Raw genomic sequence first — 15,981 nt, forward strand, 5'->3', positions numbered from 1 at the left:
GTGGTGGTGGGATGAATTGGGAGATTGGGATTGACATGTATACACTAATATATATAAAATATATAACTAATAAGAACCTGCTGTATAAAAAAATAAAATAAAGTTCAAAAAAACCCAAAAAACAGTCTGGTATTCTCACAAAGACAGACACATAGATCAGTGGCACAGGACAGAGAGCCCAGAAATAAACCCAAGCACCTACAGTCAATTAATCTATGACAAAGGAAGCAGGAATATACGGTGGAGAAAAGACAGTCTTCTCTTTTTTTTAATTTTATTTTATTGGAGTGTAGTTGATTTACAATGTTATGTTAGCTTCAGGTGTACAGCAAAGTGATTCAGTTATACATATATTCATTTTTTAATATTCTTTTCTCATATAGGTTATCACAGAATATTGAGTAGGCGTCTCTGTGCTATACAGTAGGTCCTTGTTGGTTATCTATCTTATATACAGTAGTGTGTGTATGTTCATCCCAAGCTCCTGATTTATTCCCCCACTCCATGTTTTCCCTCTGGTAATCATGAGTTTGTTTTCAATATCTGTAAATGTGTTTCTGTTTCATGAATAAGTTCACTAGTATCATTTTTTTCAATTAGATTCCACATATGAGTGATATCATATGATATTTGCCTTTCTCTGACTTACTTCACTTAGTATGATAATCTCTAGGTCAATCCATGTTGCTGCAAATGTCATTCTTTCTTTCTTTTTTATGACTGAGTAATATTCCATTGTATATTTGTACCATGTCTTCTTTATCCATTCCTCTGTCAATGGACATTTAGGTTGCTTCCATGTCTTGGCTATTGTAAATAGTGAACATTTGGGTGTATGTATCTTTTCAGATTATGGTTTTCTCCAGATATATGCCCAGGTGGGATTGCTGTATCATATGGCAGTTGTATTTTTAGTTTTTTAAGGAACCTCCATACTGTTCTCCATAGTGGTTGTACCAATTTACATTCCCACCAAGAGTGTAGGAGGATTCCCTTTTCTCCACACCCTCTCCAGCATTTACTGTTTGTAGACTTTTTTTTTCAATTTATTTTTTGGCTATGTTGGGTCTTCTTTGCTGTGTGTGTACTTTTCTCCCTAGTTGTGGCGAGCAGGGGCCACGCTTTGTTGCAGTGTGTGGGCTTCTCATTGAGGTGGCTTCTCTTGTTGTGGAGCACGGGCTCTAGGCGCGCGGGCTTCAGTAGTTGTGGCGCACGGGCTTAGTTGCTCCATCACATGTGGGATACACCAGGACCAGGGATAGAACCTGTGTCCCCTGCATTGGCAGGCAGAGTCTTAACCACTGCGCCACCAGGGAGGTCTCTCTTGTTTGTAGACTTTTTGATGATGGCCATTCTGACCGGTGTGAGGTGACACTTCATAAAGACAGTCTTTTCAACAAGTGGTGCTGGAGAAACTGGAGATCCACATGTTAAACAATGAACTTAGAACATTCCCTCACACCATCTACAAAAATAAGCTCAAAATGGCTTAAAGAGCTAAATGTAAGACATGAAACCATAAAACTCCTAGAAGAAAACATAGGCAAAACACTCTTTGACATAAATTGTAGCAATATTTGCTTGGATCAGTCTCCTAAAGCAAAAGAAATAAAAACAAAAATAAACAAATGGGACCTAACTAAACTTAAAAGCTTTTGCACAGCAAAGGAAACCATAAACAAAACAAAAAGACAACCTACAGAATGGGAGAAAATATTTGTAAATTATGCAACTGACAAGGGGTTAATGTTTAAAATATACAAACAGCTCATACAACTTAATATCAAAAAAAAAAAAATCCCATCAGAAAATGGGCAGAAGACCTAAATAGACATTTCTCCAAAGACATACAGAAAGCTAACAGGCACATGAAAAGATGCTCAACATTGTTAATTATTAATATTAGAGAAATGCAAATCAAAACCATAATGAGGTATCACCTCACACCTCTCAGAATGGCTATCATCAAAAAGTCTACAAATAACAAATGTTGGAAAGGATGTGGAGAAAAGGGAACCCTCAGAAACTGTTGGTGGGAATATAAATTGGTATACTCACTATGGAAAACAGTATGGAGGTCCCCAAAAAACTGAAAATAGAACTACCATATGATCCAGCAATTCCACTCCTGGGTATATATACAGAAAAGACAAACCCATTAATTCGAAACAGTTATACATGCACCCCAATGTTCATTGAAGCACTATTTATAATAGGCAAGACATGGAAGCAACCTAAGTGCCCATCAGCAGATGACTGGATTAAGAATATGTGATATAGATACATATCACATATTCTATATATAAAATGGAATATTACTCAGACATAAAAAAAATGAATTCTTCCTTTTGCAGCAAAGTGCATGGACCTAGAGAATGTTATGTTTAGTGAAATGAGACAGAGAAAGACAAACACTATATGATATCACTTATATGTGGAATCTAAAAAATAATACAAATGGAAGTATATACAAAACAGAAATAAACTCACAGATACAGAAAATAAATTTGTGGTAACCAAAAGGAAGAGGGAAGAGGGGAGGACAAATTAGGGTCATGGGATTAACAGATACAAACTACTATATATAAAATAGATAAGCAACAAGGTTATGCTGTATAACACAGGGAATTATACCCATTATCTTGTAATAACCTATAATGGAATAGAATCTGCAAAAATACTGAATTACTATGTTGTATACTTCAAACTAACATAATACTGTAAATCTATGCTTCCAAAAAAAGAAGTCTTGATAAATTTTGTCTAGAATTGTCCTTGACATTTTCACCATTAGAAAGAAAAATTAGGGGGACTTCCCTGGTGGCATAGTGGATGACTCCACGTTCCCAATGCAGGGGGCCTGGGTTTGATCCCTGATTAGGGAACTAGATACCACATGCATGATGCAACTAAGAGTTCACATACCACAACTAAGGAGCCCGCCTGCCACAACTAAGACCGGGCTCAACCAAATAAATAAATAAATTTAAAAAAAAAAAAAAAAGAAAGAAAGAAAAATTAGGGTCAATCCTTCTAAATTTCTATTTGAATATTCAGATTTGTACTTCAATAAAGGGTACTGCTTTTGAATCCCTTTTATATTGCCAGAAATCCATTTTTACTTTATATTTCAAGAGCTAATGAAGGGTTTCCATGACCAATTCAGTTGGCCACATCTGCACTGCTTTCTTAAGCAGAACAATCTTAACCTGTCAGAGGAGTTCCTGTCTATCTGGTCATATCAATGGCTATGAGCCTCAGAAATCAAATCTTCAGACTTTCTATTTGACCCTGTAGGCATGGAAGCATGGTTCCTGGACTTAAGGATGGAACTGAAGTTCAAACAAAACACAAAGGATCTATGTTACCATCTGGGTAAAAGGAGGAGACTAGATGTAGCATTTGGATCACTTGGGAAAGACTGGAGGAGTACCCACTGGGTTAGTCTTTCATGGTTGCCCTGGGCCATACGGCCTCCCTAGGAGACATTTGAAACAGTTGGGGTGTGTTGATATTGAGCCAAGGGAAGGAGAGAGGCTACAGACACTTGTGTGGAAGGAGGCCAGGGTTGCTAAACTCAATGCATGGGACAATTCTGTACTGTGATAAATTGTCTCACCCAAATGCTAATAGCACCTCTGTTGAAAAGCAGATGGTCCTCTCCCTGTGTCTCCTCATCCACATTTAGCTCAATCACCTCTGCTCTCCAGTTCCCAAAATACCCACTGTCTTCAGCATAAAAGTATATGTAAGCCATAGGTTTCTGTGCTCCAGGTGAAGAAGGTACTACCTCAAACAATACATGTGGTAGCTTAGCTAACTAGTGTGTAATGATTGGCACTGTCTGCAAGGCTAGATTAAAACCAAGGGAGACCCTAAATTCTAAAAAATATTGTTATTCCTCTCCCCCATGTAATTTGAATGACACAGCCATAACATAAGAAAGTTCTGATTTTTCATCTGGTGACTACTTTGATGTTTTTTATGAATATCAAATACTTTTAGATTTATTCTCATTTCTTTTGTCTATCTATTGCTGCTTGTTGGATGAAAATTTAAAAGAACTCTTCATTCTGAATTTACTTATGAAATAGGATGTTGATGGTTCAAAGTGATGGGAAAGCAAGCTACTTGCTGCGTCCTAGGTCTCTTGCTGAATTCCAGTTCTGGCTCCATCGCTTACTAGCTAGATGCCTTTGGGTAAGGTACTTAATATCCATTTGTCTGTAAAATGGGAATAATGGAATGTGGCTAACGGTTTGTAAGGATTAAATGAAAACATATGTGGCTGGTATATAATAAGTGCTCAGTATATTTTAGCTATTAATGGTGTTATCATTCTATCTTCTTCCACTCCTGCCATTCTTCAATGTTCATTCAAACACCTTTGAATGCCTACAGTGTGCTAGACCATGTGCTAGATCCTGAGGAAATAAAGATAGAAGATAACTCTGGGACTTCCCTGGCGGTCCAGAGGTCAAGAGTCTGCACTTCAAATTCAGGGGGCGCGGTTTCGATCCCTGGTGGGGGGAACTAGGGTCCCACATGCTGCGCAGCGCAGCCAAAAAATTTAAAAAAAGAGAAAGAAGATAGTGTCATGTTACTTAAGAGAAAAAAGGCTACAGTGGGGAGGGGGCAAAAATGGTCAATTCTGAAGGCTGGGAAATGTCTGTGGAATTTCTTTAAAAACAATATTGTCACTGACTTTCTTAGAGTATTTTCACCTAATTCAAAAGCAACAGCTCTCATCCAGATGTGCAATGCATAGTACATAAAATAAGGTTTTAGGAAATGTTGGCAGTACTTCTGGAAAGACCATATTGTCTGATAATTCTTTTCTGAACCATTAATTGTAAGATACATCCCAATAAGAAAAAAAGTTGGCCAAAAGCAGTGGTAAGAAACCACTGATTGTATCGATGCATTCTGATTTTAGAAATGTTAAAGTATGAAAAAAGAATGTGGAATCAATTGAAATATAGTACAGTAGTGATATATTTCAAGACCCCCAGTGGCTGCCTGAAATCACAGATAGTACTGAATCCTATATATACACTATGCTTTTTTCTACACACGTGCATACATACTTATGATAAAGTTTATAAATTAGGCACAGTAAGAAATTAACAATAAAACAGAACAATTATAATATTGTAATAAAAGTTATGTGAATGTGGTCTCTCTCCCTTTCTCAGAATATCTTTTTTGTTTTGTTTTTTTTTTTAGAAAGAAAGGCATTCTTTATTTTAATTAATTAATTTATTTATTTTTGGCTGTGTTGGGTCTTCGTTGCTGCGCACGGGCTTTCTCTAGTTGCGGAGAGCGGGGGCTACTCTTCGTTGCGGTGCGTGGGCTTCTCATTGCGGTGGCTTCTCTTGTTGCGGACCACGGGCTCTAGGCGCGGGGGCTTCACTAGTTGTGGCACACGGGCTCAGTAGTTGTGGCTCGCGGTCTCTAGGGCGCAGGCTCGGTAGTTGTGGTGCACGGGCTTAGTTGCTCCGCGGCATGTGGGATCTTCCCGCACCAGGGATCGAACCGTGTTCCCTGTATTGGCAGGCAGATTCTTAACCACTGCACCACATGGAAGTCCCCACAATATCTTACTGTACAAATTTAATGCCTTTCCATTTTAACTAAGCATTTCTCATGCACTGTGACTGTAACTTTTGCAGTTCAAGGTGCAACAGCAAAACTGGCTCTAATTTTTCTCTCTCCACCATTTCAGATAGATTTGTTCTTACCGTAGATCTTAACCTCAGCATATGATTTTTTTCTTTCCTCACTAGGAGCTTTCACCTTTTCACTTAAAGGAAGTGCTTTACAGTTTTTCTTTGGCATATCCCGATTGCCAGCATCACTACTCTTGCGCTTTGGGGCCGTTAAGTAAAATAAGGGACACTTGTATACAAGCACTGTGATACCTTGACAGTCAATCTGATATATCTGATGAGATGCCTACTAAGTGACTAATGGTTAGGATACACTGGACAAAGGGATGATTTTCATCCCTGGATAGGATGGAGCAGAACAGTGAGAGATTTCATCATACTACTCAGAATGGCAGCAAGGCAGCAATTTAAAACATGAGGTGTTTTTTTTCTTTGAATTTTATTTTTTATACAGCAGGTTCTTATTAGTTATCTTTTTTATACATATTAGTGTATATATGTCAATCCTAATCTCCCAATTCATCCCACCACCCCCCCAAAAAACTTATGAATTGTTTGTTTCTGAATTTCCCATTTAATATTTTTGGACCACGGTTGGCTTTGGGTACCTGAAACCTCAGAAAGCGAAATCAAGGATAAGGAGAGACTGCTGTACTGTATATGTAGATGTGGGCATGTGTATTTGGGAACTAGTTCAGGCTCTTAGCATTGAATACCTAGTAAACTGATGTCTTCCAGTCTCTTTGTCTACTTCCCATTACAAATCTATCCTGTACAATACTCTTTCTACTTTCTCATTTATCCACTCAAAAATTGAATGTTTCCTCCATCTTATAAAACCAAATTCAAATCTGTTGACACGGCACTTTTAACCTTGTTTTTCACAATCTCCTACCTCTGGACTCTCAACCCTCTATACTCTGCACCCCCTTACCGCTCAACCCCTACCCCTCTCAATTTTAACCTACCCAAATCCTGTCCAAAGATTTTTATCCCTTTTTTGGAATGTCTATTGTCTTTATCAGTAGATAATTCTATTAATTATCTACTGCCATTTATTGTCCATTGATTTCTCAACTGTTCATCTCCCAACTCAAGTACAATTTCTTTTAAGAAATTCTTTATATGAGACTGCATTTATGACAGTCCTGAACTCATACAACCAAACTCATGTATTAATGTGCTCTTGTGTCAATAGTTCCAGATGGTTATATAATTGTAAAATATTCAATAATCCTTGCTAGTAACTATGCTTACAAATTAAAAAAAAAAAACAAGTACCAAAAGGAGCAGGTTAACCTGTAACTACATAATTTGTAAGTTTAATGCTTATAAAAAAACATTTCATATCCATTGAATATTTGTTAGTGAGCCTTTGTATTGTTACCCTTTCAATTTCGATGGCAATTTTTACCCACATTTGTTTTCTTCCACACCACTGTCCTGTAACCTGGTCACCCTGCACACTAGGAACACATGTTAAGCTGAAATTTCCCTTTCAGCGACTGAAGCCCAACTCTCTTCTACATAACCCAGCTTAGCACAGAAGGGGAGGCCATATGCACAAAACAATGAACTAGATATTAAAATTAGTTTATTTTTCTACTTAACTTTTAATAAATGAGAAGAAACACAGTAGTCTGTCTCATAAAGAACATTTATAATACATAACAATCCATAAAGCCTCATGGTGAGGTAGGAACAGCTTTGGAAACAACGCACAGTCAGAAAACATACAAAAGTTAGGTAAAATGTTGCAGCACTAAAGACATTTTATCTGCATCTGCATTTCATGAGATGATAATTGCATTTAACTGTGCCACATCTGGCCCAAAGGACACCCTATGGCAGACACAGAACGACACAACATGTAAGTTTCATAAAGAATCACAGAATACACTGATACACTTCATTGTGCTGTTTCAAGGCAGAACCATAACATGGCAATTTTTTGTGTCTTTTTATATATAACCACATATTAATTGTATGTTACATTCCCTTCAGCATCTTTTTGCCAAAGACACTAAACCATAAAGTTTTTGGTTTAAAAGTTTAAATTGAATGACATACAAAAAGCTCTTGTGCCAGTGAAAATGACTGCTAAGTATTCCAGAGCTTGTTAGTAAAACTAAATAGCATTGTCACATAATATTGGTAGAGCTACATCAAAATAGTGCTATTACAATTCCCATTTCAGATGGTCAAACACTGTATGACAGTTTCAATTTAAAAAACGAGAAAACCTCCACCTTCCCAAGAGTTTTAACACTGTTTTATGACTTAAATGAAACTCTATTAAAATAAATATTTCTATATGGTAGGATTCTTCTCCTTATTTGCGTATGTATGAACATCTTAGGACAGCAGGTAAATGACATTTCATCAAATGATATCTGCTTAAAAACGGTAAAAAGCTTCAACTCAATACCAGTTAGCCTACTAAATACTTCACATTAGATTCCATAGGACTTTTCCCTCAAAACTTTCAAAAATTCAAAATTAACTGAGGATGTTACCAAAGATACAAACATATTAACATAGTCTTCTACCTGTTGTGATTTTCCAAGGTGCTCTTGATGGAAATTTTTCCTGTTCAAATTACATACCGTAGTTATTCAAATATATTGTTTTCTAAAATGTTAAAATACATACAGCAAAGTGTTTGTGAGTTTCTGACTATTCTTTTAGGTTCTAGTCCATACTTTTAGAGTACAGATGCTCTTCAAAAAAAAACCTTATTAAAAAATCATATAAACTAAAACGTGACAATGGAGAATTAAATCTCTCTCATCACTAAGGCGGCATTTGGCTTGGAAAGAATGTCTGGGTTGGTTTTAATTCAGGCACATGTAGCACCTCCTTCTTACTAAATTGAGACAACAGACACATTTCTAAACACATATTCTAAATACACTGATCTTGCTCAAATATAAAAGAGCCAGCAGGCGAGATGCACCTCCTAAAACTGATGCAGTGTTATAAAACAGCATTTAAATATTGGGTTTAAGTCTCCTAATAATTCATGGTATTTCCCTCATTTTCTTGCAGGAAGGAATAAGCTATTTTGGAAAAGACACTTAAATCCCACAATATTTAAATATAAAAGCATTTTTAAAAAAGATAATGCTAATATAGCTAAAAATGGGTTAGAAAGTGCATTGTAAAGAAATAAATAATTCTCTGCTAAAACTCAAAAGGTGAGTCAGTGCCCACTGATTTGCTATTATGACAAAAGTCCTTTGAAAAAAGAGAATCCTATGGTACCACTTTGTTACATACGAGCTACTTAAAATTATCAAAAGTGAAATAACTGAAATCTAAAGGCTGTTACTTTCAAAGCACTTTTGAAAAAAAAAAAAAAAAAAGCCCTTGTCCCATGCTTATACACCATTTAAAAAAATCCTCATTCAGTCGATGTCTTATGCATTACACAACCTTTAAGAAATAGACCCAACAGAGCATTGTAAAGAAAACCTCATTGAATGTAATATATTTTACCAGTTATCCTTTTGTATCATTACTGACATGTTTCTATAACATAAACTGTTTTGAGATCTTCAAAAAATGGTTTTGTAAAGTGTTAAATCAGGAATGTACATGATACAATTTGAAGCTTTCTCTTGTTCACCCATGAGATTCCCCAATTTCATGTTTAAAAAAATGTTTGCAAAATTCAAAGTAACTACCAGTTTAGGAATTGAAATACACAATATCAGAGAAAAGTATTAAATGATAAAGATGTATTGCAAATTGGCAGGTTATGGTTTTGGCCCATTATAGCAAATGTGAACTTACAAACTGTGTTCCTAAAATTACCTCATTCTCACTGGAAAAATCGGGTGTTCTTAAATAGGCCCATTGCCAGCAATAGGCTTATACTAGGAAAAAAACACACCATCTACCACAAAAGATCATCCCTTTAAAAAGTTAACTGTCAAATGCCACCATTTTCATCTTAAGACCCATTAGATAATGAATTATTTCAAATCCCAAAAGGTAGCCATCCCAAAAGTAGTCAGCTATAAAAGTTACTAAAGTAGTCAGGATACCTCGTTTCTAGAAAAATAGAGCTATACATGATAACTGATATTAATATTCATCCTTTTGAGGACAAAAATCGAGTTTCTTCACAAAGCATAACCCCTCCCTATCAAGAAAAATATAACTTAAATACCCTTAAATAATACTTGTGTATGGATTTGGAATCCATACCAACAATGAAATAGCTAAGAACAATTTCCTGTGTAGATATTATGGCATCTTGCAAAATAAGCTACTATTGGAAGATCTGAGCAATGTCAAGACAGAATGACTTACAGAATCTCAATTATTAATTGTGCCTTAACTAACTTTGCTTTTTGAGAATTTAATATCCAAATTGCATTAACCTTCAGATTCCTTTTTTCTCCCAAGTCAATGGCTCTTGGCAGAGCACAGGCATTGCTGGTTGGGCTCAAAAAGCTCTGTTTGAATCCATTCATGATTGGTCACTGTGAAATGACTAACTCTGAAGTTATTTTTAAAACCCACAGTTTAAAAGATTAGATTAATAAGCTTTCATTTAACATGTAGTTATTAGATTAAATTTAATGTCCTTAAAAATATTTACTGTATATATTTTATGAGTAAACTTTCAACTCAATGTTCCCAATGCCAATCTTTCAAAGAAAGTAATGCTGGTGAATATGTCCATGTTTTAGACAATGTTTTTTTTAAAAAAAAAAAAAAAAAGGTTAAAATTCTCAGAATAATTTAGAAATGTAGTCTGAATATTAACATACAAAAATCTAAATATTTAATTTGGTAAACTTTCCTCCCTGCTCCTACTCCCCATATGCCCTATTATATGTACACTACAGTTCAATTTGTTAATTATCTCACTATTTGTTAGAATACTCAGCAATATAAGATACAGAATAGTAACTGATCTTCAGTATCATAAATACCCCCATGTGAAGAAAAAAAGGAACTTTTCCTAATAATTTTCATGAGTCATTCTTAAAATATGTTGCCATTATGCTATGCAATGATCTCAAAGGGCAAGTAAATATTACATAAAATGTCAAAAGAAGCAAACCTGTTGATGATTTTTAAAGTTCCAGCATTTATAATTCTAATAAACAAAATATAACACTGGGGGAAAAGAAAAGCAGAGAAATTCCAGTAACAATTTTAATTTATTTATCCCCCTAATTTTTTTACCATGGAAAAACTGGAAATCAAATGTCATATAAGGTTTATACTTACTTTAAACAAAAATGTAACATAGTGTTAAAACTGGCTTTCCAAAACTGTTACAGCATAGCTGTACTCTGCACTAATAATCACAAAGTTGTAATATAGAACTCTGTTAAGCAGTCCCATTATGTTCTTACAAAAATAGAATTAAACTGTGTGACCAGACAAGGACTTCAATTACACTACTTGGCAAACATAGAATTTCAATGGAGTCTTTTTCCTCTTGCAGTTTAAAGCAAGTCAAATATCACATCTTTTCCAAGACTCACAAAGATGATTCAGGTTGTTTGTTTGGCATTTTTTTAATCTCTATCACAACAGCAGGGATGTTTTCAACTTTAGTCCTCCTGGGCTGCTTCTCTAGATTGTCACTAAGTTCTAAACAAGAAATGCTAACTGTTGGGGCCTTTTCTGCATCCTTTCCAGACTGGGCTTGTGGCCGTGTCCCACAACATTGCTTCAAAGCACACTGAGTTCTGCAGGCAAGTTCACATGGGACTACACTTGACTTAGAGCCTACACTAGCAAATTCAGGCTGAATGGTAGTAGCATGAATTCCGTGATTATGGAAAACGTCTTTAATGATCTTAGCCACCTGCATGTATGATGTCGGGTCTTCACATTTTATGTGAGCAGTGGCAATGATTCTGCTTCCAGCAAGTTGCCAAACATGTAATTCATGAACTTCCTCAACTCCTTCAACATCTCGAAGTTCTTTTATCAAATTTTTGATATCAATTTGTTTAGGAACAGTTTGGAGAAGAATAAGAGCAGACTCCTTAAGTAATGGATAAGTTGTGTAAAGAAGTATACAAACCATTACAATACAAAGAGTTGGATCTAAATATAGCACCCAGCAAGGACCAGCCTCATAAACTGTTGCATGAGTACTATTAATTAATTCTACAAATGCTTTGCAGGGGTCAGGGGTACATGGGTTCACACACATCTCCCCTTCAGGACAACCTTCCCAAGAAAAGTAAAAGACTAAGGCATTTACTACTACAATCACTGAACCCAAAGCATCTCCAAAGACATGCAGAAAAACTCCACGCATGTTAAGCTGTCCAGCCTTATCATCATCATCTTCCAATTCCACCTGGTCAGGTTCTCTGATAAGATTCCCATTCACTTGTACTTCCATTGCATCATTTCTGGACTTTTCTGGATCTACAAAGAAATAAAAATTCTGTATCAAACACATCTAAAGTGTTTATATAAACATTCTCGCCTAATTCCATTTAAGTGATAGAAGTGAAAATTTTTCATAAAACGTAATAAGAAATGTGCTCAGAGCGATTTAATATAAATTGACATACTGGGAACAAGACAGGACATAATGGTCAGGGCTAAATTAAGTCATTAAGATGATATTGCTTCCCCATACTCCTAACCACCCTCATACCTTCCCACCTCCAAATAAAGTTCACCTTTTCTGTGAACTTTTCTGTGGGGGTGGGGTCCTGTGAACATTCTCCTATACTTGTTGGCATACACCAAAAAGAAAACAAAATTGAACGCTATCACCCAAAATTAAATGCACCTATGGATAAGTCTAATACAAATGGCTGACCTGACGCAGAGGTCTAGTCACTTTTCGTAGTCATTAAGGTGTTATGGTTAACTTTTAAACTTTTATCATTTATATAAATGATCGAGTCTCTTGATAGAAGAGGTTTAGAAACTGACAAATCAACAATAAAAACCTATCAGCAATCACAGAGACTTCAGGAAAAGTTGGAACTAAATGATCACTATCTGCCCTACTAGCTCCTAAACCAAACGTGCGGATCCTTTAAAGGAATTATACACACCAGAGCAGCTTAATATTCTTTGGAATAACACCTGGCAGAGTGGGAGTGAGAGGAAATTCAATTGTTTATTAAATATTTTCAATGTACAACTTGAATTTCATTAACATGATATCCTGCATCTTGGAAAGAGGAAAACTGTCTATGTGGTATCATACAACTAGGTAAATAGATGTAAATGGAAAAAAGTGGAAGGAAATACACCAAATTGTTAACATCACTGAGCTTGGGTAGTAGGGCATTAGGTTGATTTCTTTACCCGTCTCCTTTCTTTCAACATTCATTTCCCAATTTCCTTCAAGCGCGCTTAATGTTTAGAATGAAAACCATCCATTAAAAATATAAGATGAATAAATTACCATCACTTTTATCTTAGTACGATTATGAAAAATCCTAAGTGAAATGTTAAACATGCCCATACAGGTTCTAAGTCTAGGATTTTCAGGATTAGGTTTAGATTTTAGAAAATTAACTGAAACATACATTGCTGCTCGTGACAGAAACCTTTAACGAGGGTTTTTGAGCTCAGGAGAGTCAATCACTAGATAGCCCTGAATACAATATTAAGGAACTTGTTTGAAGGGCCTAAGAACTACTTGGGCAGAGCAAGGTTCCTAACAGCCAACAACTAAGGACCAAGTGGGGATTCTCTCCGTTTCCCAATAGGCCCAAGAAATTAGCATTTTTTGATCTTGCTAACGCCAAAATCAGACAGCCTCTTGAAACGACAGCCTGTAAAGACTGTTAAGTGCGGTTGCGGACCGCAGCGGGCTGACGGTCACCTCCTGACCTTTTGCCCGCTCTCACCACCACGGTGCCCATCTACACTCCCAGACGCGCTCCCCCGGCTCCTGACACCGGGCTGAAAGGGGGGCCGCGTCCTCCGGGCGAGGCGGGGTGTGAGTGCCGGAGCGGGAAGGAGTGGCCAGGTAGGCGGCGCGGCGCGGTCGGCTCGGGCACCAGGGGGCGTGCGGGCCATCCTGCCCGGGGCCATCCCGGGGTCTGGGCTCCCCAATGCCAACCACCTGCGGCGGCGACTTTCTCTCCTCACCTGTCCGGTCCAATTTCAGCCCGTTGGAGTTGCTGCTATTGGCCACCAGGATGTTGGTCTCCTCCTGGTCGGGACCCTGCTCACCTGGGGCCCTGTTGTCGCTACCCCCGGTGCGGGGGCTCTTGCCGCGGCCCCCCTTGGGGAGGCCGTGGCTGTGGCCCCCGTGCGAGTGGCCGTGGCCGGAGTCGTTGCCGAAGCCGCTGTGATGGTGGAAGAGGCAGAGCCCCAGCACGTTAACCACCAGCCCCGCCACGCCGACCCCGAGGACCACCAGCGGCTGCTGCATCTCGTGCGGCTCGATGAAGCGCTCGATGGCCTCTAGCAGGATGGCGAAGCAGAGGCCGGTCAGGAAGATGGCGTTCACCAGAGCCCCCATCACTTCGGCCCGGATCCAGCCGAAGGTGTTCTTCTGGGTGGCGTGGGTCCGCTGGGCGAAGCGCTCGGCCACCAGCGCCACCACCAGCGCCAACACATCCGACAGCATGTGGAAGGAGTCGGAGAGCATCGCCAGCGACGAAGTCACCCGGCTCACCACCACCTCCAGGACCATGAACATGAAGGTCAGCATCAGCATGCACAGCAGCCGGCCCCGGTTCCGACCCCAGCACCCCATGGCTGCGGCTCAGGAGCCCGCCGAGCGCGGCCCGGACACTCGTGAGGTGGCGGCGGCGAGGCGCCGAGGGCCGGCGACCCGGCGACGGACGGAGGGCGGCGCGGGGCTCTCACCGCCCGAGCCGGGTCGCTCGGGAGTCTGCCGTGGGGCCTCGGCGGCCGGACAGGGGCGAGCCCGGGGTCAAGACGCCGAACCCCCGCGCCTGCGGGCGTCCCCGGCGGGCCGGCGGCGCGCTGCTCCTCAGGCGTCCGTCCTCGGAGCTGGCGCGGAGGCCCGGCTCAGCCCCAGTAGCCCCCACACCTAGAGCGGGCGGCGGCGGCGGCGGCGGCGGCGGGGAGCTGGGGCTCCCGGAGCCCGCGGACGGAGAGCCGTAGCAGGAGCAGGCGAGCGGCGGGGGCGGGCGACCAGCAGCTCCGCGCTGCAAAGGCTCCAAGCATCTGCGGGCTCTCCGCGCAGGTCTTCCCCTCGCTGGTCTCCCTCCGGGGTCGCTTGGACCGAGGAGCCAACGCCTGAAGAGCGAAAGAGGCGGCGGCCACAGCAGCTGCACTCGGCCCGGTATCGGGCGCCTTCTTCGCCCCCCCCCCCCCCGCCTTTGCAGACGGTTTACAAAAAAACTTTGCTTTGCACTCGGAACCCCCGTTTTCACACGGACCCGAACGTGACAAGGCCTCTCCGTCCCGCCCACCAGGCCCGGCACGCTTCCCCATTGGCCAGGACCCCCGCACGACAGCTGTCGCGCCCCGCCCATCCGCGCTCGCTATTGGATGGAGGCTCGGCGGGGCGGGAGGGGGCGGTGTCACGGCGCCAACAGATGGGGGGCGGGGCCTTTCCCTTCAGGAGCCGGGCGTGGGCCGGGGGCCGCGGCCGGGTGCAGCGACGGGCGTCGTGGGGGAGGGAAGGGGGCGCGGGCCGCGTGCAGCAGGAGGGGGAGGGACAGGGCGAGGCAGGAGGGGTCCCCCAGGCGTGGCGGAGCTTTTGCTCTGGGGCTGCAGCTTCTCGCAGCCCCCCGCCGGCCAGCAAACAGACTTTGATCCTCCGAGCCGGGTCCACGTGGGGCGGGCCGCGCGGCCGCTCTGTGACAGACGGCAGCCTGGGAGGGTCCGGGAGGGGGAGCCCTTGTGTGCGGGGCCCTCGGGTGGGCGCTCCTGTCCGGAGAACCGAGATTAGGCAGACAGACTCATAAACGAGTGCAGCACGTAACTTGTGACTCTGCTCAACACCGAGCTGAGGAGTTAGTTCAGGGCGGTCCTGCGAGGGGATGAACGGAATCTTTGTAAATGTTTCAATAAAGCAAATCACCCCTATCACCACCATCCCCAGGAGAGCTTGTGTGAAGTACTATATTTCTGTCACTGATTATTTAAGGACCATTTAGGGTACAGAGTTAAAGCAGGAGAAACCTGGGTTCTGGTCCTTGCTTTGCCACTAGCCAGTTGTGTGACTTTGGGCCAGTCAGCCGATCTCTCTAGACCTGTTTCTCCATCTATGAAGTAAAGGATTGGACAAGAGGAACTCTTAAGATTCCTCCTGACTTTAAAATTCTAAGGCTCTATGACTTAACATTTTATTTATAGGCTAGAAACAGCAGAACCCTGTGTC

At 40.9% G+C, this 15,981-nt stretch overlaps 1 protein-coding gene across 1 annotated transcript; it reads right to left on the reverse strand.

Annotated features, from left to right (window-relative positions):
• Nucleotides 1–10,778: 10,778 nt before the first annotated feature.
• On the reverse strand, nt 10,779–14,960 carry SLC30A1 (solute carrier family 30 member 1). The gene is made up of 2 exons (XM_061185564.1): nt 13,770–14,960; nt 10,779–12,077 (listed from the first exon to the last, which is right to left on the reverse strand). The coding sequence occupies exons 1-2, from the start codon at nt 14,380–14,382 to the stop codon at nt 11,173–11,175; spliced, it is 1,518 nt and encodes a 505-aa protein (XP_061041547.1). The 5' UTR covers nt 14,383–14,960; the 3' UTR covers nt 10,779–11,172.
• Between the last annotated feature and the right edge of the window lie 1,021 nt (nt 14,961–15,981).

This window comes from Eubalaena glacialis, chromosome 3 (genome assembly GCF_028564815.1).
Source record: "Eubalaena glacialis isolate mEubGla1 chromosome 3, mEubGla1.1.hap2.+ XY, whole genome shotgun sequence".
Taxonomy (NCBI): Eukaryota; Metazoa; Chordata; class Mammalia; order Artiodactyla; family Balaenidae; genus Eubalaena; species Eubalaena glacialis.

Bases quoted from the DNA above. Each gene is read 5' to 3' on its own strand.
- SLC30A1 (XM_061185564.1), bottom strand. From the start codon at position 14,382: ATGGGGTGCTGGGGTCGGAACCGGGGCCGGCTGCTGTGCATGCTGATG. The intron at 12,078-13,769 runs GTGAGGAGAGAA...ATTTCTTTGTAG, and splicing joins GCTGAAATTGGACCGGACAG to ATCCAGAAAAGTCCAGAAAT.